Source organism: Camelus dromedarius, chromosome 34 (genome assembly GCF_036321535.1).
Source record: "Camelus dromedarius isolate mCamDro1 chromosome 34, mCamDro1.pat, whole genome shotgun sequence".
Classification (NCBI taxonomy): Eukaryota; Metazoa; Chordata; class Mammalia; order Artiodactyla; family Camelidae; genus Camelus; species Camelus dromedarius.
In genome coordinates this window covers 10,142,606-10,166,455 of record NC_087469.1, presented here as the reverse complement: position 1 = coordinate 10,166,455, position 23,850 = coordinate 10,142,606, and the positions used below count along the sequence as shown (strand labels likewise).

Here is a 23,850-nt window from a genome sequence, read left to right as displayed (position 1 = left end):
CCTTCCCCTCCCCGCACAGGCCCAGACCCCAGCCATCGGTAAGGCAGCTGCCTGGAGCTGGACGGGGCGTCTGCAGAGCTGGGCAGAGCTAGGCAGAGCTGGGCACCGGGGTGGCCAGGCCCCTCCTGGTAGGAGGCAGGTTGAGAACCTCCACTTCTAAACAGGTGGTGACCGTCGACCCAGAACCCACAGGGCTGAGGCAGTGCATCTGTCACCACTGAGCTTTTAAAAGGTTCTCCTGGGGAGGCCTGGGGAGTTCTCCCTCTGCTTTCTCGGCAGCCCCCAACATCTCCCACCCCCACACTAGCCTTCCAAAGAAGCTGCTGCCTACACTCCCCAAAATGTGTCATTAAAAATGCACACTTGCTGAGGGGAATCCAGGCTGCCGCGTGTCTGCTGCGAGACGGTGTCGTCTGCTGCAGCTGGGGTGGAGAGGGCTGGCCTCAGAGCCGGGACCTGTCTGAATCCTGGCCTCAGAGCCAGGTGGTTCCAGGTCTTTGAGGCCTCAAAAGCCAGGCCGGGCCTGAAGAAATCCAGGTTGTGTTGGGAGGGGTGTGGCGCTGGGAAGCGTGCTGGCTTTGCAGGGCTGAAACCTTGGGAACAGGGCCTCAGGGCTGCAGCTCGCTGGGGTGAGAAGAGCATTTTCACATTATGGTCTGGAGTGAGGAGGGAAGTGGGGCTGGGTGCTAGGAACTGGGGCAGAGGCAAGAGGAAAGAAACTCAGGACGCGACAAGTGGGAAGTAAGCCCAGGATGTGGGTTGGGGGCAGATAAGAGGTCAGGCAGGCCTACACCCTTTGGGGGTGTCGCTTCCTGTTTCCATCAAAAGGAGGAGATTCAGGCCTGACCTGCTTCCCTTCCGTGCAGGGGTGAGGCCTCAGCTTCTGTCTCCGTCCTCCAGCCCTACCTGCCCACACCGGGCTGTGTCTGCTTGTATGACCCCGCTCCTTGGCAATTTCCAGGAAGCTGCCGACAGACCTGAGAAATGGCTGACCCTGGCCTGGGACCCCAGCTGGCTCACAGCCTTCCCCACCAATCATTTGGGGCCCCCTGACGTTTACTGTATGCCAGGCACTGGGCTGAAGTCCTGGTCTTTCCACTCAGTAGGGCAAATGCTATGACAGGTGTATGCTGGGTACCGGGGCCCTCAGGGTGGAGGAACACCTCACTCATAGTGGAGGAAACGGGGGGAAACCTCCCCTAAAGTCAAGGCTAAGGTCATTGAGAAGGATGAAGAGGACTGGGGCAGGTAGTAGGGTATGTGTTTTTAGAGGAGAGAGTAGCAGGGCAGGGAACTGGTGGTCTTGTCCCATGTGGCAGGGGAGAGAGGGGAGCGGGAGGAGGTGGCTGAAGGCTGGGATGCCTGAGATGAGGTCCAAAGCCCAAAAGGACTTTGGACTTGATCCTGAGGGCTTCAGGAAGCCATGGAAGGATATTAAATAGGGAATGATTTATATTTTAGAAAGCAGAGAATGGGTCAGAGGGGGAATCCTGGAGGCAGGTATGTATACTTGGCATTTGTACAGTAGACTAGGTAAGAGGTGACTGTAGCCTGTACCAGGGGCAAGGCTTGGGAGAAGAAGGGGCCAGGGGTAGGGGGGCAGGGATGAGATGGTAGGTGCTGGGATCAAAGGAAGAGGGTTGGGATTTACCTAACTGGGTTGGTCCCAGCCCAGGAATGTTGAGAAAATAAGGAAGTGAGACTCTGCTGGAGGTGGGGGGGACAGGGAAGGGGCTGAGCTGGTTGGGGGTGGGGAGTGCTTAGAAGGAGTCTGGATTGGGGCCAGTGGGAAAGGAGAACAAAGATGAATTCAAAAGCATTTAGCAGCTAGCATCAGCTGCACTTGGTCATCATGTGGCCGTGGTAGAGCCCTGTGCACCCCGGCTCTGCTGTCGTGCAGCCTGCATTTTCCTGGCCCTGCACTTAATCAATCTGGGAGGTCTTCTTGGAGGAGCTGGTCAGTATGCAGAGGTAGAACAGCCACTTCATAGAAAAGTTCCAGAGGCTGATCCAGGGAAAGCGCAGAGCGGGGGCAGAGTGCTGGACGGGTGACATCCACAGTCTAATCTTCCAGGGTCACAGGTCCAACGCTCGTTTTACAGAACAGGAAACTAAAGTCACAGAAGCAAACTGTCCTACCTAAGTCCATACAGAAAAAAAGCGACCAAGTAGTGAGGACCAGAGCCCACTTCTTCCAATTTCCAGTAGGTACCCTCCCTCCCCACCACCTGGCCGGAGGAAAGGAGGCAGGTATGAGATGAGCAGTACAGAGAGAACCGGGAGGTGAAGCTGGAGATGGAGAGGGGCAGAGCCCAGAGAGGCTCCCTCTTCCCGGGAACCCCAGTGGAATCAGGAGCTGCTCAGGACGAGCCCTGCCCTGGGCTTTGGGGCTGAGCGGCTGGCATGATACAGGCCTGTAGAGCAGTCCAGGTGTCCCTGGTCACTGGCTCCTCAGTGAGAGAAGGCAAACTCAGGTCCCTGATTCATCCCTGTCCCCCAACCTGTCCCGCTGGGGTTCAGAGAGATAGGACTTGCCAGAGCAGCCCCTCCGCCACCACTACCCCGGGGCTTCTGCACTGTCGGAGAGCAGGGCCGGCCCAGCCTGTCGGGAAGCTCCTGGGTTCCCACTCCGGCTCCTGCTGGGGCTTTTCCCAGGCTGCCGCGCCCCCTCGTCTCCCACGCACTGTGCTCATCTGCCCAAGGCGCCGGGCGCCAGCCCCACAGCCCATCATTAACCAGCTCCATGTGGGGAGTTGGGGGGGCTGTGCATCAGCCAAGAGGAAAACATCGGCAGTTTCTGTGACCCCAAATGAGGGGCGGAGGCGCCTGGGTTTGCACAGTAGCAATTAGCCCCTGACTGTGGGATCACGGGATGTTATCACCTCTGCTGGCAAGGTGGACGTGGAGGGGACTCAAGGCCCCAAGGCACCTGGGGCCATCCCAGCAGGCACTGCTCCCAGAGAGAATCCCCCAGGGCCCACTCCCACCATGCAAAGCCCCTGCATTGCTGGAGGCCAGGGAAGCGTTAGTGTTGAGCTAACATCCTTGCAGGGCAGGGGAACTCAGCCTAGACTTGTCTCTCACACCTTCCCACCATGCCCAGCCCCAGGCAGGGGTGGCTAGGGATATCATTTCTCTGTTTCCTGACTGAGCCTTCTGCCCTGGTTCACCCTGGACCCCATCCTGGGTGTGAAGGGGAGGCTGGAGGCTGGATGCTGGAGGTGCAGCCTGGTCACTTGGGGAGCTCCTGGACTAACAGGCAAACGTGCCCAGGGCATAGATACAAGACAGGACAAGAGCAAAGGACTTCAGTGAGCGCCCTCCTGCTCACGTGGGTTCTTGCTGGCAGAAAGATTGGGTCCAGGTGACACTGATTGGCAAAACCTTCCCAGAGGAGGGGAGCCTAGAAAGGAGATTCCCTCTGAATCTCACCCTTCTACCTCACCAGCCTGTCCCCCAGGTGGCTGGGTCTTGGCATCAGAAAGTGAGGAGCCAGCCAGCCCTGGGAGTTGACATTTAGAGAAGTAGCTGCGCTGGGAGGTGGGGACCTATAACCTTTAGGTCACTGTGCTGACTCAGCAGTTTCGTCTGGAGGCCCCCTCCCCCCCCCCCAACAGTGGGTGAGTCATTCCCACTTAGCACTTAGCTAAGGATACGGATATCCTGTTCCTTTCTGCCAGTTCCAGGGCAGGGAGCAGGGGAGCATCCCTGGAAAGCCCTAGAGATGGATCCTAAAGGATGTTGGTTTCAGGGAGGCCCTCGTTGGGGGGCCCAGTGCCCCTTACCCAGTGTGTTTCCACTTTCCTCCAGGTCAGGCCTGCCATTTCTGCCCATGCAACTGAGGGCACCCGGGCAGAATCTCAGGAAAGGAGTAGGGCACAGAGAAAGAAGAGGCCTAGGCCAGAGAGCCCTGAATTCCCCAGTCCTCGCTTTCATCCACTACATGGGCCCAGTCCTAGGCTGCTTCACTAGGGAGAAGGGGGTCTGAGGTTTCAAAGGTTGGGAAGAGAAACTGGTTGGGGTGGGTATGAGGAGGAGAGCACCCCCCCTCCCTGGGCCACACCCCAATGCGTGGGAACCCGTGGCCCCAGCCTCAGATTAGTTCGATGGCAGGAGGGCAGGGCCCTGGGGAGCAGGTTTGTCGGCCACAACTGAGGAGCCTTTGTGTTTTGTTGCTGAGCTGGGGCTTTTGCAGGTCTGTGACGTCTCAGGGGGCCGGCCCGACGCCTGCCTTGTTGGCTCAGCACTTCTGAGAAGCCACGAAGGCAGCCTGAACTGCCCAATCCCAGCACCAGTGGGGAAACTGAGGCATTTGTGCACAGGCCCCAGGCACCTGGGCCCCAGGCCCTGGAGCTCATAGAGTGGTCAGGGAGAGACAGGCAGTGCTTGAGGCCAGAAGGAACAGGCTTATCCTTTGATACCCTGGGATGCAAGAACCGCTCCGCCAAGGACACAGGTTCCTGTGAGTCTCTCCACCCTCATTCCCTACCTCTCTGGCTCTTTCCTGCTCTGCCCAGAGCAGCCTCCTATGGGTGCCCCCGACTTGGGCTCCCAAAAGTCCATTTCAGACCTAGCACCATTCGCTGGACTCCAGCTCCTTGACCCCCGTGCCCGCCAAGCCCAGGGCAGGGTGGCCTCAGGACACTGTGGCCACAGTATCATAACAGGTGCTATTTCTCAAAAGAAGCAATGACGGCGCTTAGATTACATTGCAGGAGGGATACCACCCAGAATGAGGCCCTGCGGAGTTAGATTGAGAACCTGAGTCTATTTTTATGGCAGGGTGGGAAGAGGACTGGGCTGGGCGCTGCTGTTCTGTGTCCCTGAACAATTGATCCAACTGCTCTTGGCCTTGGTCTCCTTTGTAAAATGATGGCTTGCATAGTCCATTGAGCTCCATGGTGCTACCATTTTGGTGGTCCTGGCTCCCACATCTAGGGTAGCCTCTGCTTCTCACATAAGAGGAAGCCTGTGAGGAAGAAGATATGTATCTCCTGTAGACCAGCCCTAGCTGCTTGGGGAACTGGAGAGTCTGCAGGGTACTCTCCAAGCCCTGGATCCAGCATCAGCCATGACATGATCAGTTCAACCCAAGGCAAGCCTGCTCCTTCCTTCTCCCATGGGGACTTGCAATCTGTTGGGAGATAGAGGGACACAACAGAAATTACACTAGACATGCATGCTAGGAAAGAGGAAAGAAAGGGGTACAGATTTGTGTTATCTGCAGTCGGGCAATGAATAGAGGTGTCAGCTAAGTAGGAGGTGAAGAGAGTCCAGAAGGGCTTCCCGGAAGAGGGGGGCTAGGAGTATCCAGTACAGTGCCTAGGTACTGGGTAGATGCTTGATAAATATTTGTTGAATGAAGTTCCAGGGAGGGAGGCCTACTGCTTCATAAATGAGAGAAGATGATGATGGTGGTAATGATGGTGGTGATGGTGGTGGCGATGGTGGTGATGATGATGATGATGATGGTGGTGATGATGGTGACAGTGGTGGTGATGATGATAGTGATGATGATGATAGCAATGAACATATACTGAGCATTTAATTTTGCATTAAGTGCTGTCCTCTAAGTTTCACATGTACTCATTTAATCATTACAACAATTTTATGGGGTAGGTATTACCGTAATCCCCATTTTACAGATGTGCAACCTGAGTGCAAGCTGAGCCACAGAGAGGTTAATTCATAAGAGATAGAGAAGGAATGCAAACCCACCATACTGCCTGGTGGGGACGGTGACAGGAAGGTTGCTTGGGCAACGTAGGGGAGACACAAGCATCAGTTTTCCGGCTGTTGGTGCTGGAGTGCTTGGTGGAAAAGCTTAGACCGGCCGAGGAGAGGGGCTGTGTGGTCTCTAAGGGGCCTCCCCCTGCTGCCCGCCCCTTCTCCCAGGCCTTCCAGGGGGAGCGTACGATCCATCTCTTCCTCCACAGAGGAGTGCCCTGTCCTGGGTCCCTGCCCCCATCCAGCCCCTTGTTTCCCTTTTCCATGGTGAGCCGTGCTCTCTCACTGACTGCAGTCTACTGACCTGCCTGTGAGAGTTGCTAGGGTGGGGTGTGCCCCCCTCTCTGAAAGCCTCCCAATCTGCCCAGTCTAAAGGACATTCTCCTCCACCCAGCATCCTCAGACCAAGTCAGGTGTGTTGGATTCTGGGTCCCTAAGCCTGGTGTAGGGGGAGGGGTAAGGGAGAGTCTTCAGACCTTGTCAGTCTTCCCAGCCCCTCCCAATTCCACAACTCTGAGGTCCCCACCCTCAATGACCCCCGAACCCCATACTACAAACTTTGCCTTACACCCAGCCCCCAGGGTCCCCTCCCCTGGCCCTACTGACAGCGGTTCTAGGTACTTTCACCCAAAGCATTTTTAATGCAAACATTTTGCTGCATAACTGATTGGCCATGAGGCAGTTTCACTGTGAAAGATAAAAAAAAAACTGGTTGACGGTTTGGTTTGACAGTTTGGTTTCAACTGGTTGAGATGCACGAGGGTCTCTTCCAGTTAGCGACATTACTGATGGCTTTATCAAGCTGACAGAAGACGACGATTTGCTCCAAGAGTTGGTTTTGTATTTTCAAACACACACTACACTGGAGGAGAAAGAAAACAAGGGCCTTGAAGGCACAGAGTTGCTTCCGGGTTTCCCACAGAATTTTGGAAAGTCTATCAAAGAACATGGGACAATGTGCCAAGAACACACAACGGAGTGGACGCTTTCACAATACAAAGTTCAGTTACAGTCACGCATCCTGGTGTTTGGAAACTGATACCTCTCTTAATAAAGGAAGAAATTTTAGCAAAAAAGAAAAAGTTTGATGCCAGATGAGGAGACAAATCAACAAGAAAAAAAATGTATAAAATATTATGAACAAAAGACTTGGAAGACAAGCGCTTCCTGCTTCAGGTACAACCTACAAAATAAAATCAGTCCTTCGCACTGAATTGCCGTGAATCTACACACATCTTAAATTCAAATATTTTGTATTTCGAAATGAAGTGTTTTTAATTTAGTTATTCATTTCTCTCGTTCCATGATGTCCTTTTTAATGCCCCTATTTTATTTTTTATTATTTTATCTTTTTCGGCAAAATTGCCTACGGCCAGTAAGTTATGCAGCAAAAACGTTTATGGCAAAGATGCTTCCAGTGAAAACAGTGGACAAGGCTACCAGTGGGCTGTGGGCAGAGAGGCCGTGTCAGGACGAGCCCGCCTGCTCCCTCCCGCCCCCCGCACCCTCGACTCCTCACTGGGGCAGAGGGGGCAAGGGCCTGGGGAACCCACCTGGTGTGCAGCGAGCGGACACCCAGGCACCTTCCTCACAGCCCTGCCCCCCATAGGGTTGCTTCTGGGGGAGCCATACCAGACAGGAGAGAGCAGTCTGAGTCCCCAAACAGACGTGGGGTGGGGAGGGCCAGCCCGGCCTGCAGAGGCACTGATGGATGAGAGGGGGTCTCTTGGGCGCCTGAACCCCTTGCAGCAGCCTCCCCTCCCCACCCCTGGGCCACTATCAGCCGTCTCCCCTCCTGGCTCTCACAGTGCTGCAGGGTGAGGTCACTGCTGAGAACGTGGCGAATGAGAGTCAGCCTGTGAGCCAGGCACTGAACCCCGCCTGTCCCCATACCCCAAGGGTGGGTGAGAGGAGATGGGGTCAAGGCAGACTCAGGGGGCTGCGGCCCACTGTAGGACCCACCATGCCCTGGCACACATCCCAAGATGGATCCCGGTGCCCACACCCCTCCTCCCCTCACCCCCTGCCTGTGGCCCCAGCCCTCCCAACTGGCTTTTCCTGTTCCTGGCTTTGTGTGCTGAAAGTTCCCCAATTATACCCATATTATCTCAGCTGCTGGGCAGCCTCCAGCAGGCTTGGTGAGTAGAGGCTCATGGGGAGGGAGGAGCACCCACATATCCTGCTGGGAGGCCTAGGGTCTAGTGCTTGCCAGCTGGCCAGTCAGCAGGAGTACTGGGCTGACTGGCCCACTGACTTCACCGTGGGACTGTCTCTGGGGTGGGGCCCCAGCTGGGCTGGGCCGCAGTTCAGGGAATCAGACAGTTAGGGCCAGAAGGGACCTTTGAGACTGGGGAGTCCAGCCTGCTGTTTTACAGGGGAAGACAGTAGGGCTCAGGAAGGGGAAGTGACCAGCTAAGGTGCCAAGATGAACTCAAGACAGAGCCGGACTAGAACCTCCCCCCAGCCCCATGTCTCCCTGCTGGGTGCCTCCTCCATGGTTCTTCTACCAGCCCACAGTGTTCTCTGCCGGGGACACGTCTGAACCCCACAGACCAGCCAAGGGGACAGCAGGCGGGGTGGGGTGGGGATACCCCAGGTGGGAGGGCTATGTGGATGTGAATGGGCGTAAAGGAGGAGGGAGCATCAGGGAAGCTTTCCAAGCAAAGCGAGGGCCTGGCTTGGAGGACCAAAGATACATTTTTACAGCAAGCATTTCTTGAGTGCCTACTGTGTGCCAAACACAGGGGATACTGCAGTGACCTGGAGAGACCCGGCCTGTACCTTTTGAGGGGAGGAGTGGAGGGCAGCACACTTCACTGACCATGGTCTTTGGTGCCTTCAGAGGAGTCTGCCTGCTCCCATCCCATCACACAGAGGGAAGTGTGAGCCCCGAGTCTCCACTCCCTTGGGGGTACCATTCAGGCCATCCCCCTGCCTCTGGGTCAGTCCACGGCCTGGCATTGATTTTATTGATGGTGTCCAACAAATGAACTGAGTGAAGTAAGTTTTCAAGGAATGGCCGAGGACAGAGCTCAGGAGTGAACCCACTGGAGGGGGTGGCCGCCCCCAGTTAAGAAGCTGAGCCAAGTTCAGGGTTAAGGAAAAGTTCAAACAAAAGCCATTCTGGATGGAATAAAGCAAAATCAGTAGGGAAACTAGGAATGTATTCATTCATTTGATGCCGCTGATCACAGCCTCCTTGCAAAGCTCCCCTCTCACGGCGTTACTGCCATGTGTCTGGCCATGAGCATTCACTGAGCACCTACTATGCCAGATGCTGGGCTGGGCGCTGGGGATGCAGCGATGGGCAAGACACGGATGCTGCTCCGGAGGAGCTCACCATCTGGTGGAGAAGTCAGAGGTGTGAGCAGCCACATTCCCAGGCAGAAAGGAGCTGTAATCGAGTTGGGAGGATCAGGGAAGCTTCCCAAAGGAGTCAGCTGGAGTGGGATAGCCATAGTGGAGAAGGGGAAGGGTCTTCGGGGCCTTCTAGGGAACCTCAGGAGCAGGAGTGTAGCATCCACAGGCTCTGGGCTCCCGGGAGGCTGGGACTGAATCACTCGTTGACGTGACTCAGGTGCCGATAACAGACTTAGCAAGTGGGACATACGTGGGAGGAGGGAAGCAGGAGACACAGAAACATGGCGTGTTCCAAGGAGGGGCCCAAGCTGATGGGGTTTGGAAGGCCTCATGTATGGAGAGATGTGGACAAAAAGGCAGGGCCTGGTTGACAAGGACGTTGAATGCCAAGTTCAGACCTCCAGACTTGATTGTGAAGGCAAGCAGGAGCCAGAGGGGGCGGAGCCTCATGCAGCGCCTACTGCTCTCTGTCTGGTCGGGTGAGAGGGGCCGAGCCAGCGCACCCCAGGGCCTAGGCACTCAGCCCTTCCTGAGGGAGAAGGCAGTGGGGGTAGCCATAATGACGGCCACTCACTGTGGGCCCCAGAGCTCACACAGTGCTTCCTGCCTCCTGACGCTTTCTCATCCATCATACCACTTGGTTCTCCTAGCAACCTGCGAGGTAGCAAGGACTGGATTATCCACTTCGTTTATCAGATGAGGGAACTGAGGCCCAGGAGGGTGCAGACGCTGGGCCTCTGCTCAAAAAGCAGCTTGTTCCACCCTCCTCATCAAAAAGGATATTGACTACCTTGATAACATATCACTAAGTGGAAAGGCAGCTATGGAACCATATGTACAGGTGCATTCTGATTCTATTAAAAGAAAAAAAAAAAAGGTCGTTACCTAGATATGCAGAGAAAACTGTCACAGGGGATGCTTCCTGTAAGGTCATCAATGATACGTCCGAGTGGTGGGATCACAGGTTGCTTCCATTTCCTTCCATTTTCCAGTATCGCTCACAGTGTTTCTCTAATAAGCAATTATTCTTTTTATAGTCAGAATTTTTTAAATAATGACTGCTAGAAAACAGTGCGCAGGGAGTTGGGCTGGGGGCCGTGGCTGTCCCTGACCACCTCTGCCATCTCCCCTGACCAGGTGCCCACAGCCAGGTGGTCCAGGTGAACGACTCCATGTATGGCTTCATCGGCACGGACGTGGTGCTGCACTGCAGCTTTGCCAACCCATTGCCTGGCGTCAAGATCACCCAGGTCACGTGGCAGAAGGCCACCAACGGCTCCAAGCAGAACGTGGCCATCTACAACCCCGCCATGGGCGTCTCAGTGCTGGCCCCCTACCGCGAGCGCGTGGAGTTCCTGCGGCCCTCCTTCACCGACGGCACCATCCGCCTCTCCCGCCTGGAGCTGGAGGACGAGGGCGTCTACATCTGCGAGTTTGCCACCTTCCCTGCCGGCAATCGAGAGAGCCAGCTCAATCTCACTGTGATGGGTAAGCTGACCTGACCGCGCCCCTCTGCTTGGGTGAGGCCTGTGGCCTGGAGGCTTGGCATCCTCAGTGGCCCGGGATGCTCTCCTTAGGTTGGCATGCGCCTATGGTCTGGGTGTGGCATTTCCAGTCCCTTCTAGTGAGACTGTCCCAGTTCACTAGGGGCTAGGCCTTAGCTGCGGACAGAACTGAGGATCCGTGTTCAGGTCGGAGCCCCACCATGGGGCACTTTCGGGGGGGCCAGGAAGCAGGCAGACACCACGGTAAGGGAAAGAGCCACTTGAGTCGTGTGCCTAGAGCATACCAAGACTCCAGGAGGGCTGCCACCTGACAAAAGGGGCTACAAAGAGTAGAGCAGGAAGGCCGTGGGTTAGACATGAAGAGGTCCCTGTGAGAAGCACTGGGAGCGTGTTGGTAAAGCACAGCTGAGAGGCAGGGATGCTCAGGTGACCGGAAGCAAGGCCTGGCAGGTGCATACCCTCTGGGGCCTGTGCATCTTTGATGAGGCAACAGAGCCGGACCCATGGTGCTTTCTGGTTCCCAACAGCCAAACCCACCAACTGGATAGAGGGCACCCAGGCAGTGCTTCGAGCCAAGAAGGGGCAAGATGACAAGGTCCTAGTGGCCACCTGCACCTCGGCCAATGGGAAGCCTCCCAGTGTGGTGTCCTGGGAAACACGGCTGAAGGGCGAGGCAGAGTACCAGGAGATCCGGAACCCCAATGGCACGGTGACCGTCATCAGCCGCTACCGCCTGGTGCCCAGCCGGGAAGCCCACCAGCAGTCCCTGGCCTGCATTGTCAACTACCACATGGACCGCTTCCGGGAAAGCCTCACCCTCAACGTGCAGTGTGAGCGGAGCAGAGTGTTGATGGGCAGGGCTGGGCCTCCTGGGGCAGGCGCCACTGTCCCCATCCTCACCAGTACCTCCTCCTTTGCTTCTCACCTCTTGTCACTCTCCCCACCCACTCTGTCCCTCACCCCCTTATCTTTCCTCCTCCCCTCTTTTCCTTCCTCCTCCCTTTCTCTTTCTGAGGGTACTTTGTCCAACCCTCCTCTCTTCCCCCATCTCCTCCCTTTGCCCATCCTCTCTCTCCTCCTCCCTCATTCCCCTGCTGCTTCTGCTCTGAGGGTCCATGACCTCCACCCTCCCTCTCACTCCTCCCCCTCTTCCAGCTATTTCCATGTCACTGTCCCTTCCAGCCTTTCCCCATCTGAAGCTCCCAAGTCCTGCTCTCCTGACCTTACCCTTTTCAAACATCATTTCTTGCCCCACAGATGAGCCTGAGGTGACCATCGAGGGGTTTGATGGGAACTGGTACCTGCAGAGGATGGATGTTAAGCTCACGTGCAAGGCTGATGCCAACCCCCCAGCCACCGAGTACCACTGGACCACGTAAGTTCTGCGGGACTGGCCGGTCACCTTGCAAGGTACCTTGCTAGTTACAGGGAGGCCCACCCACCCCACCTCTAGGAGCCTTAGGCAGGGAGGAGACAAGGGTCTAGGCTCAGATTTCTCAGTGAGAAGGGGATGTGGCACAAGAGACCCCACACACACACATATACCCCCATATTTGACAGCATCAGGGTCAGTGGAACAAACCATTCTGCCAGCGGGGGCTTCCCTCGTGATCTGCCTTCTTTCTCCTCCCTAATAAAGAATTTTGTCATTCTTTGGTGATTCAGTCTGAATCACTCCCACCCCAGCCCCCAGTATTTATTTTTATCAAGGTGTCCCCAGGGAAGCTGGCTTTCTGGAGCATCCTAGATCTTTCTTTGTTCCTACTCCTTCTCTCTAGCACCTCCAGATTCTCAGGGAGGAGGCAGCAGTCAGCTAGAATGCATGTTCATGGAGTGCTCACCCCATTTCCCATTATCCCATCCTTGGCTCCCAGTCTTCCAGCCTGGACCTCAGAGGGTCCAGTCTCCCCCTCCAGCCAGCTCTGATGCCCTGAGCCAAGATTATTCCTAGAGAAGAGCTAGATGGAGCACACAGAAAGATGGGCGTGGGGAAGCCAAGAAGCAGGTTGACACGAGTGGCAGAAGACAGCTGCCCAGACTGTGTCTCCATTCCTTTTCCAGGAAGTAGAGGGCACAGGCACACCCTAGCTATTTGTTACCATCCATTTCCTGAACAAGGCGCTTTTGCGAAGGTGCGAGAGGGCAGGGCCTGCTTGCCAATATCAGCTCTGTGGACCAAGGAGCTGCTAGGTCCAACAGAATAATAGCTTTGTGGCATCGAGGATCAGGAAGAAGGAAGAGGGTCCCCTGTGTTCTAGGATGTCCTCCCACACGAAAAGGCCTGTGACATGCCCAGCAAGAAAATGAGACAGTGAAATGGAACCCAATTACTAAACGTGGGTCACATCTCCTTATTTGAGTAGCTTGTTAAAATTCCAGGCCATGACCCCAGTGATGCAGCTTCAATAGATCTGGGGTTAGGACCCCTGATTATTAACTCATTACCTGGGAAACCAAGGACCAACTGCCAGGAACCATGACTAGTAGAAAGAGCACTGTGCCAGGAGTCCAAAGATCTGGCTAGACCTCCACTTGTCACTGACTGTGTTTCCCTGGCCTTGAACCTCGTTTCTCATCTGTTAAGTGGGGCCAGAATCTACCTGTCCTGCCTACATCTCAGTACTGTGATGATCAAATATGGAACACTGAGTAATACAAAACTGCCAAATGCAAGAGATTATTGTTGTTTCATTGTTTTTGCTCCTTCCAAGACCGACCCTGCCTATTAAACTCAGCCAGAGGGCTAGAGGACTTGGAGTTGGGTGGGTAACACAGGGGCAGCTTCTTGGGTCTAGAGAGTCATAACCCTCTGCCTTTTCTCCCAATGCCCACAGGCTGAATGGCTCCCTCCCCAAGGGCGTGGAGGCCCAGAACAGAACTCTCTTCTTCAGAGGACCGATCAACTACAGCCTGGCAGGAACCTACATCTGTGAGGCCACCAACCCCATCGGCACCCGCTCGGGCCAGGTGGAGGTCAATGTCACAGGTAGGAAGCTGCACCCCTCCCTGCCTCTCCCCACCCACCACCTTCTCCGCCGCCAGCGTTCCCCACCTGTGGGCTGTGTCACTGTAGGAAGTCTGCATCTCTTCCTGCTTCTCTGGTTCTCCCTTGAGCTCTGGCCGTTGGTCTTGCTTTGCTTTTTCTCTTTCCTGTGTTAAGGCTGTGTGTGAGACAGGATGACTCCCATTCGAGAGGGGCAGGAGGGAGGCTCTAGGAGGGAGGAAGTCAGTGCTGTCATCTACAGCAGTGCTGTTGGGGGTGGGGGGGTGGTTAGAGCCCACCCGTGGGTCTGCCTCCAGAGCACACAGTGTGACGCCGACTTGGTGGGGTGGGCTTGCAAGAGGCACTCATCTCCCCCCAGCACTGCTCCCGCAGGAAACTCGCATGTGCTGGAGGGCGAGGCTTACCTCAAGCAGGGATACCGGAGGGGAAGCCAGGATAGAGCCAAGCCATGGTGGTGTGTGTGCCCTGCCAATGAATCGCTGTTCTCCCTGCATTTTCCCCTGTCAGTGCAGATGGGAGGGAGATGCAGCCACCTGACCCCTCAGGCAAAGGGAGACCAGGGGTGGGATGTTCTGGGGGAGACATCGCATGGGACGTGAAAGGTGTGTGGGTCCCAACGTCAGACAGTTGGGACCCTGGACAAGCCCTCATCTGTAAAATGGGGATAGCATGACATGCCTTGAAGGTTGTTGTTAAAATTTACATAATGTAGGCCAAGTAGCTAGCACAGACCAGTCTGTCCATAAATGGCCCACATTCTGTGATTACTATGTTGACTCTGTCATTATCACATTAATGGAAAGATCAAAACAGGCCAATAGAGGGGTAAATTACCATCACAACTTCACAGCTGGGGTGTGTTTAACCCTGAACCTGAGCTAGTTGCAGGGTGAGAAAGTGACTGAAAGAACCTCCTAGGACAGGAAGTGATGTCATACTGCTGCTACTGAGATGGACAGGAAGTGACATCAAAGGGTGTGTGTCATGCACAGAAAGTGACCCCAAGGAGATGCTGCACCAGACTCAGGGACCCAGGAAGCTGGGCAGCGGTTCCTGGGCTCCGGGTGCAGGGCTTGGCCAAGTCCTGAGGTGTCATTTGCTCTGAGCCTATTTCTCGGAATTGAGAGGCCTCATCTGTGGTTACGTTCAAGGTACAGCTGCAGACAGTACAGCCCAGAGCTGTCCAGGGGCTGCATCTGCCTGTCCTCCGGGCTGTTCTGTCCTCACTCTCACGAGGGTTTGGGGGGAGGGTGGAGTCACTCATCACTTGCTCTTTTCTTCATTCAACTCCCTGCTTTTGGCTCTGAGGCTAGTGGAGGTAGTGGAAATGAAAGAGGTGAAGCCTGGGGAAAGCTGAGACAGCCCCTCCCCCAGGCTAGGGTCTGGGGGTTCCCACAGGTTAGCAAGGATAGGAAGGCCAGAGCCACACACTTCTCACCCCCTGGAGAAAGTCTGAGCAAAGCTTAGTAAGAGCCTCCTAGGTGCCTGAGCTCTGGCCCTGGGGCCCTGCGGCAGATCAGTGGTCCTAAGAGAGCGTGACCACCTGTGGGCAGGCAGGTCACAAGAGGGACAGCACAGACTTGCCCTGAGCGTGCTCACATACTGGCTCCTCCTGGCTGTGTGCCCTTCCCCTCTCTGAGTCTCAGCTTCCCAGTCTGTAATACGGAGATAATCGTATTCATCTCAGGCTTCTGATGATCACACCAAACCCGTGTTCCACTGCCTGGCACACAGCGAGGACTCCCTGCCTGGGGATGCCTTCCCCCAGTGGACCACCCATCCCACCACTGCATCCCCCTTCACCACCCGGGCTCTCTGGGGAAGCTGCTGATTGAGAAATCAGGGGCAGAGGCCAAGAAACCCAGGAGCAATGACCTCCCATTGATTTCCTCCCCAGCAGGAGCAAACCGGCCAGAGGCCCTGCTAGGCTTACGGGGCTAAGTGGTGCTGCCCAACCCCAGAGGCAGGGCCGGGACAGGAAGGTCGGGGCCTCCCTTCTCCCAGAGCTCAGGATGTTGCAGGCAACCGTGACTGCAGGGCTGCTCATCAGGGAGTCACACCAGGTCCAGGAGCAGGGAGGAAGGAAAGGGGGCAACTGCCCAGGCCCAGGCTGGGAAACGAGAGGACAGGAAGGGAGGGAAACCAGCCGTGCAGGTGAGCCATCTCCTGGGGCCTGACTGCTCCAGGGGTGCCCTCTGTGGGATCTCTGGTCAGGCCCAGGTGGCCTTGCGGGCAGGTGGGCTGGAAGAGGCAAGCAGCTCGTCCCCCTGTGCTCCCTGAGTACAGAGTGGGACGGGGGTGGTCACCAAAGACGCACACGTGGGTGGTGAGAAGGGCCTTGCATAAGGCGACTCTTGTTGACAGCCCAGTTAGGAGCCAGGGAAGCGTGATGCCCACTGAATCACTGATGGCCCAGGAGCTGTTGAGCTGGCCGTCCTGCGGGAAGGTCTCTCAGCCCCCTCAGGAAGACTCAGCCCAGCGGCCTGAGCCTTTTCAGAGCTGTATGGTCTTGTACTCGAGGGCAATTTCCATGCAGCCACCAGCCCCAGCAGCCTTCCTCCCACATTGGCTAGTCTCCGGGGGGCACAGCCATGCCCTGTGCGCCAAGCCCCGCTGGTCTGGAGGGAATGCCTGAATGAGATAGATAAGTGAAAATTTAATTTTTTATTTTGGCCATCCATTCGGCTAATAGTTTTGCCCTGGGCACATCTGGAGAGGGAAATGAAGAGCACGGCGGGAGAGGGCATGTGGCACGGTGCGTGCCAGACACACACGCGTGTGCAGGGCACGCATGCACAGGGACGCTGCATCGCCTGCACGGGCACACTTTGGCACAGGCTTCTCGGAGTCCTATATCCCACAGGAGGTGGCCTTTGAGTTGTTCTGACAAGGATGAGTCGGGGGCAGTGATGGATGGTGGAGGTTCCCAAGCGAGGGAGGCGGCGGGGAGGGGTGAGTGGAGCCGAGTGACCAGGGACCGAAGAAGCAGGACTTCCTCTCTCTTGGCCATGGGAGCCTCTGAAGGGTTCTCAGCAGAGAAGCAGTGTGGCCAGGAGGGTGGTTTAGACTGAGTACCTGGGAGGCTGGATGGATGGCACTGGGGGACCAGTTAGGGGCTGTATGTACGATGAGGGTTTTCCTAGAGGCAAACAACAGGCCTAGGCTGTGGCCGTGCCGCTGAGAAAGCGGAGGAGACAGGCTCACCGGAATCTGCATGTACACTTGCACGGGGCCTGGGGCCCTCAGAGAAGCCCACTCCCAGGAGCAGTTTCATGGGGTTGGCCCCCAAGTCACAAAACAAACCCATGGGCTCCCCTCCCTTCTCCCTCCTGGGGCAATGCTGAGAGTCGGGGGTGGGGGCGCTGCGAGGGTATGGCCTTGACCAGACCAAAGAGGCCAAGTGAGGCTGCACTGACCCTGGGGCGGGGGCTTTCTGCAGAAGAGTGTACAGGGCACTCCAGGAGCGGGGCAGGGAGGCCGCAGCGCTGCGGGGTGTCTGTCCCAGTTTCCCTTTCCAGTGAAGTGCTGTTGCGGGCGCAGGCCAGGGGGTCTGCCTGTTAGGCCGGTTCTTCAGCCCAAGGGTTAGTGGGACTCCGAGGTCCTTCCAGGAGGAGGCGTGTGAGCCTGTGAGTGTGCATGCCCGGGCACACACACGTGCCCGGGCATGTGAGCCTGTGAGTGCGGGTGTGTGCCTCTGAGTGTGTAAACGTGCACTGACAAGCAGGCAGTGACTGTCTGCATGCTGAGCGTGCAGGAGGGGGCCCGCGGCGGCGCGCCGGGCGGACGTGCCTGCTCCCGGCCGTCGGGGAGCCTGTGAGGAGGCAGCTGTGTCCGCACCCCTGGGAGGTCTCGGTTCTCCCCCAGCCTGCGGAGGCCCTGCCTGCTGGTCCGCCGTGGTGCACAGCTGCTGCAGCTGCAGGATGGGGAGAAGGGCTTCCCAGAGCTTGACCTCAGGCCTTCCCGCCGTCCCTGGGCCGGCAGCACCGCACTCTGGGAGCTGTAGTTCCCCCAGCCTCCAGGCCTAGTCTTCTGGTGCCAGAGCCTCGCCTGCCTGCCTGAGGAGGCAGCAGACGTTGGTTTGCAAAGCAAGCCCAACATCCTCTTTGATCCCAAACCTCCTTCAGATCCTAGATCCAGGCTGGAAACCCTAACCTTCATGTGGCCTCTGATCCATCCAAAGCCCCCATTCCAGCCCACCCCCCCTCAGTTAGGAAATACAGAACCTCCACTGCCCAGGGTCCCAGCCGGCTGCAGTCCCAGGGTGAAAGCTGCAAGCCTTCAGGAATGGGGCCGCCGGGCTGCCCTCTTTATAAGAGGAAGTGAGGGAAGCCGGCTGGGCCCCCCACCAGGAAGCACAGATGACCCCCATGGCCCAGCTCTTCTCTCTCCTGCCAGCTGCGGCCTTTGAGGCTCTGCTCCTGGCACAAAGACAGGAGCTACTAGCTGAATGTGACAGCTGGAGGGATGAGAGGGGAGGGCGCTCCATCCACACCAGGCAGCCACCCCTGCTTACAAATGAGTTAGGTCCCCATAGCCACTCCTCCTGCACCCTTACCTTGCATTTTCACTTTGAAGTCTGCAATGCTGGAAGGTCATGTTAACCCGTCTCCTGCCTCTAGGCAGGCTGGCCTTTAAGTAAGCAAAATCATCAGGGTTCCCTTTGGTCCCCAGAATCCCCAGGGAAGAGTAAAGCTACTTAGGACTTAGCGGGGGAAAGTTAAACAGAAGGCCCGAGAGGAGAAAGGGACCTAGAGGCTCACCTCTCAGACATGGCCTTGCCTTTGTAGAATTCATTCACCGAATGTTCTTGGACTCTGGCCACAAGCTAGGCAGGCTGGGTGCTTGGGGATACAACAGGGAGCCAAACCAAGTCCCTGTCCCTGTGGAGCTTGCATTTTAGCACAGAAGGACAGACGGCAACTAACACATAAAATGCATTTTAAAAGTTATATAGTCATTTTGAAGATGGTACGGAGAAAAGCAAAGCAGGTAAGGGGTTCACAAGTGCTGGGGGCAATGGTTCGTCAGCTGTCATTTTCAGAAAGGTAGTTAGGGAAGGCCTCTGTGAGAAGGTGATCGTCTCCGTAAGAGGTGACAGTGGCTGGGATCAGGTCGGTAGTGATGGAGATGGTGAGAAGCGGTCAGCTTCTAGATTTACCTTGAATTCAAATTCACAGACTAGTCTGGGACACTAGTCACTCTCGTGAAATGGGTAAACTCTACTGTACTGTGATTCGTGGCGTCCAAAAAAATTCAATCCAGTTGAGTAAAATGTAGGAGGGATTTACTTCTCCTTGGGTGTCTGTTGCTACAGAAAGGACAAAAGTAAATATAGTGGAGCTGACATTGTACACAATTGTAACAGGCTGAATTGAGTCAGCCCCACATTACCAGGAGGCTGCCACTTCCTCAACCCCTCTCCCCGTTCCCGCAGAACAGAACTTTAGCCATTTGGAAACTGGCAGACAGACCAGAGCCAATCATGGTAGATCCTAATTTGCATTTATTGCAGGGTGTTCTATTACAGGCTTTACTCTAATATGTCAGTATGTGATTAATGGCATGGAATAAGCTATTGTTTATAGCAAATGAGAGCTGCAGATCATGGGTAAATCAAAATTCTCAAGAGGAAAGTGTGAGCTGGAGAAGAGAAGGCTGCACAAAGAAGGGACTGAAGCACTGAAATGAGCAGAAGGGGATGAGGAAGGGCATTCCTGGCAGGGGGAACAGCATGAGCAAAGGTTCACAGTGAAGAATCAACTTGGACAGCAAGGACAGTGAGTTGGCCAAACCCAAGATCAAGTTGTGTGATGGAAGCTTTGAAGACCAGCCTGGTGTGGATGAACAGGCAAGGGGGAAGTCACTGCTAGTCTTGGAGCAAGGGAGTGGTAGTGTCTACACAGTGAAAATTAACCTGGTGACTGTGGATGGAGGGACTAAAAGGGGACAGAGACCGAATGAAGGTGGGAGATTCAGGAATCTACTGTAACAGTAAAATCTATTAAATAGGAAACGTTAACAAGGTTTGATGGCAGATTTGGACCCAAGAGGTAAAGAAGGAAGCACCAGAGATAAATGAGATTCTAAGCTGGAAGAGCAGACAAATGGTGGTGGGAGTTGTGTTGAAGGGAAGAGGGTTTGGAGGGAAGATGGTGAACCAGGATTGAGAGAGATGGGCTTTAAGGTGGTAGAGAGAATTCCAAATGAGGATGTGCTAGATAAACAAAAAAGAGTTTTCAAAGTGGGTACCCAAATACTCGTCCTGTGAATGGTCCTTGCATCAGGAGGGGCAGAGTTCATGCTCCAGTAGGTTAGGAAACACTGCAGCCTACGTGCTCCTCATACAGTTCACAGTGTGCCTGAGAAGACGAGGGGCTCTGAGGCTTTGTCTGCACCAATGTTTCCCAAAGAGTTTGACCCCAGTGTTTTTGCTGACCCTCTGAGCCAATGGCTTAGGGTCCCATGGCCACAGCTTGGGTCTGCTATCCACGAAGCCTTTGGAGATTAAGCCCCAGAGTTGGGTGAGAGCTAGCTACCCAAGATGGGTTGGAGAGCCAGCAGGATGAAGGTAACTCAGGACACTGCTATCAGGTCTATCCCTAGGAAAGAAAGCAGAGGGTAAGGGCTGAAGGTCCAAGAACAGAGCCCGCAGCCAGGCGGCTGGAGCAGAGAGAAGGCCCAGCAATGCTGTCTGCAGACAGAACACTCAGAGGGGACAAGGATCGAGGACTTGTTGTATCAGACGGCAAAGGAAGCATGTCAGAAAGGAAGGGCAGGCCCCTCCACCTGACGCCTTCCTTATTCTGTTGGCCTCTCCAAGTCTTAGTCATCCTTCAACTTGGCCCGTCTTCTCTCCTCCAAGAGGCCTTTTCAAAAACCAGGCCACAGTGCTCTCCTTCCCTGCACCCCCGAAGCACTGCCAGCACCCTGATGTCCACGTGCTGCTTTGTCTCTAAGAGTGTCGTTTGGTTCCTCAGCTGGGCGGCTAGTTCTTCGTATCCTGTGACTAGCAAAGTCTACGCTCCATACATGTTGCTGGGTGGGTGGGCGGGTGGATGGAGCGATGATGAGGCAGGTGGCGAGAGGAGAGAGCACGCAGGTATGGGGTGAGAACTGATGAGGGAGCCAGCAGGTTGAAAGTACAGAGGCAGCTAGGTTCCTGCCAGCTGCCCCTTGGGCATTTCTTGTGGTGGCAGCTCCCATCTCACAGGGAGCAGGTGCACAGCCCTTTTCAAGGCAGTAAACAGATGGGACCTGGTAAACCAGGAGAAGCAGCCTGAGGTTCAGGGAGGCTGTTCTGGAAGTGGGCGGTGAGGACAAATATTCAATAAATATTTATTGGACAGTCACTTCGTGACCTGCACTGAGGACATGGTGGTGACAAGTGGGAAGCTGAGTCTTCAGTGGTTGTGCTTCTCTGCCAACTCCCGCCTGTGGGGAAGCCAGGAATGGGAGCATCTGGGCGGTCCCCGCTCAGCCATTCGACGTGGGCAAATCGCATCCCTTCCTTGGCCCCAGTGTTTTCATTAGCTCTTCCAGCCTGAACTCCTGGAAGGCCCTCCCGCTTCTGGTCTAGAATCCTTGCCCTGCTCCCGCCTGCTGCAGACAGCACCCTACATGCTCACACACACAGGACTGGCTCCACCCCCAGGGGGAGGGACTGGTCTCCTAGGAGGAACAGGATTCCCACGGAGTGAGTGATGCTGAATCAGGGAGTGAGCTGGCAGAAACCGATTCCCAGAGGCCTGACCGTATGCCCAAATCCACCCTCTCCTCTGGCCTGAAGAGAGGAGGGGTGCAAGCTGCCGAGGTCAGCCCTCCAGGCCTGCCCTGGACCTGCCCACCAGTTCCTTCGGTCCAAGGCCAGAGGTGGTCTCCAGTGCCACCCTGTGGTGGTGCTGGGAACCGCCTCCCTCAGCCTCCCCTGGGGACCCTTTTAAAAGGCCTCTGGCCTGGCCCCACTGGCCAAGTCACTGACCCAGCCTTCTCTCTCCACCCACCCACTTCCTTTTTCTTTTCACCTTTTTTGCCTTTTTGTTTTTCCTCTGTCCTCGGCGTGGACGTGTGTGTACACACACACTCATCACATCAGCACAGGTGTGCGGGCTCGTTGTGCCCACGCGCGTGCCCTCTTGTGTATACTTGTCATCTGTGCTGCTCACATGCTCTCACTCCCCCTTTCTGCGCAGCCATGCTGAGCATCCTATGATCACAGCCCTGGATGGCTGCACGCCCTGGTTCCCCCCTTAGCCTGCAGGGCCAGAACGCAGCCAAGAACCTGGGTTTCTGGCACTCAGGATGTATCTACAGGGCGAGCACCTGGGAGCCCGTTCTCTTCCCTGTACTCTGGGAGCAGATAACATAGGCATAGGGCACCCAGTCTACTCTAGGCTCTGAATCTCGGAAGCCACGGTGTGGTGCCGGGGCACAGTGACCAGCAGGTGTCGGACCAGACGGTGGTGAGATCTGCATGGGCTTTCTGTGCAAGAGAACCAATGATGCCTGATTGGCCGGTGGCCTCAGGCAAGTTATTTAACCTCTCTAAGCCCCATATCTTCGTGTACTGGATGAAAATTAATAGCATACCTGTTTCACGGGGGGTCGTGGCAGTGACTGGCATCTAGTGGACACTGGGTCATGAGTGAGCAAGCACCCCCTCCAAGGAGAAGTCAGCAGGGAGGTTCTGGGGCTATGGGACTGTCTCTGCCTCTCTCTTCCCTTGCTCTAGCAACCAACGCTGCAGCACATTGGAGGGGTGGGGTGGTCGCGGGGCCTCTGGAACTAGAATCTTCCTTGGGCCTTGGGCCCACTTCCTGGCTTTCCCTCCCCTGCCTCCCTCCCTCCTTACCTCCTGACTCCCCAGGAGCAGACACTGACTCTGTCCCCCTCCATCTCTTTTCCTCACCCAGAGTTCCCCTACACCCCGTCTCCTCCCGAACACGGGCGGCGCGCAGGGCCAGTGCCCACGGCCATCATTGGGGGCGTGGTGGGGAGCATCCTGCTGGTGCTGATTGTGGTCGGCGGGATAGTGGTGGCCCTACGCCGGCGCCGCCACACCTTCAAGGGTGACTACAGCACCAAGAAGCACGTGTACGGCAACGGCTACAGCAAGGCGGGCATCCCCCAGCACCACCCGCCCATGGCCCAGAACCTGCAGTACCCCGAGGACTCAGACGACGAGAAGAAAGCCGGCCCGCTGGGTGGAAGCAGCTACGAGGAGGAAGAGGAGGAGGAGGGCGGTGGTGGGGGCGAGCGCAAGGTGGGCGGCCCTCACCCCAAATACGACGAGGATGCCAAGCGGCCCTACTTCACCGTGGATGAGGCAGAGGCCCGTCAGGACGGCTATGGGGACCGGACTCTGGGCTACCAGTACGACCCCGAGCAGCTGGACTTGGCCGAGAACATGGTCTCTCAGAACGACGGGTCTTTCATTTCCAAGAAGGAGTGGTACGTGTAGCCCCCCTTTCCAGAGCCTCTGTCTGCACCCCCTGGGTCCCAGCCCCGACCCGCACGCCCCCTGCCCACCCCCCAACTCCCATTCCTCCAGGAGCTCAGCAGAGACTCATTCAGCTGCCCAAAGCTGGCCCCACGCCCCCAGGGAACCGGGAGCCCAGGGCCTGGACCTGGCTTTGTTTTGACTTCCTCCCTGGCCCCCACCCTCCCCCATGGAGTTGTGTTCACTGTGGCTTTGGTGTTGCTGTACCTTTCCCTCCTGACCCCATCTGCTGCCCTTTGCAGGGAGCCCTGTTCTCGTCTTGTGTACCTGGGCATCCCTCCAGGGTTTGGGGAGCCAGCCCTCCCCCCCAACACTGGAATTTGTTTGTGTCCTCTCCCTTGCGGGTGGAGGGCTGAAGGGGCTCCAAGAGGGAGAGCCCCCACCCCTCAGCCACCCAACCCTGGATGCTGCTCCTCCTTCCCTGGGAGAGGGAACCTGGCACCCACCCCCCCACCCCGCCACGAGCTGGCGCAGCGGGAGCTCGGCCTCCCGTCTAGACAGCCATTGCACCCAAGGGGTGGGGGTGGGGGTGGCTTTTCCAGAGCACCCAGGGTTGTCCTTGTTTGTTAAGTGAATCAAGTTGAGGCCCCCACCTACGGCCTTGGACAGTGTGTTTCCTGGCAAGGTGGGTTTTACATTTTTTTTCCTCATTGGCCTCCAGAGAGTTTAGTTGGCCCAGATCTGGTGTGTCCTCCTCTTTACCCCAGTCCGCTCCCCACAGAGCGGGGCTCCAGGTAGACTCTGGCCCACACATCCAT

At 56.2% G+C, this 23,850-nt stretch overlaps 1 protein-coding gene across 1 annotated transcript in view; it reads left to right on the top strand.

Moving 5' to 3' along the window:
• The window catches only part of NECTIN1 (nectin cell adhesion molecule 1), a 62,003-nt gene extending 38,459 nt beyond the window's left edge, over window positions 1–23,544 (top strand). Inside the window, exons 2-6 of the mRNA XM_031443493.2 lie at window positions 10,225–10,575; window positions 11,120–11,422; window positions 11,850–11,967; window positions 13,427–13,578; window positions 22,506–23,544. Of these exons, the coding sequence (XP_031299353.1) occupies window positions 10,225–10,575; window positions 11,120–11,422; window positions 11,850–11,967; window positions 13,427–13,578; window positions 22,506–23,053 (1,472 nt within the window). The 3' untranslated portion in view covers window positions 23,054–23,544. The remainder of the gene's footprint in view (window positions 1–10,224; window positions 10,576–11,119; window positions 11,423–11,849; window positions 11,968–13,426; window positions 13,579–22,505) is intronic.
• The last annotated feature ends 306 nt before the right edge of the window (window positions 23,545–23,850 follow it).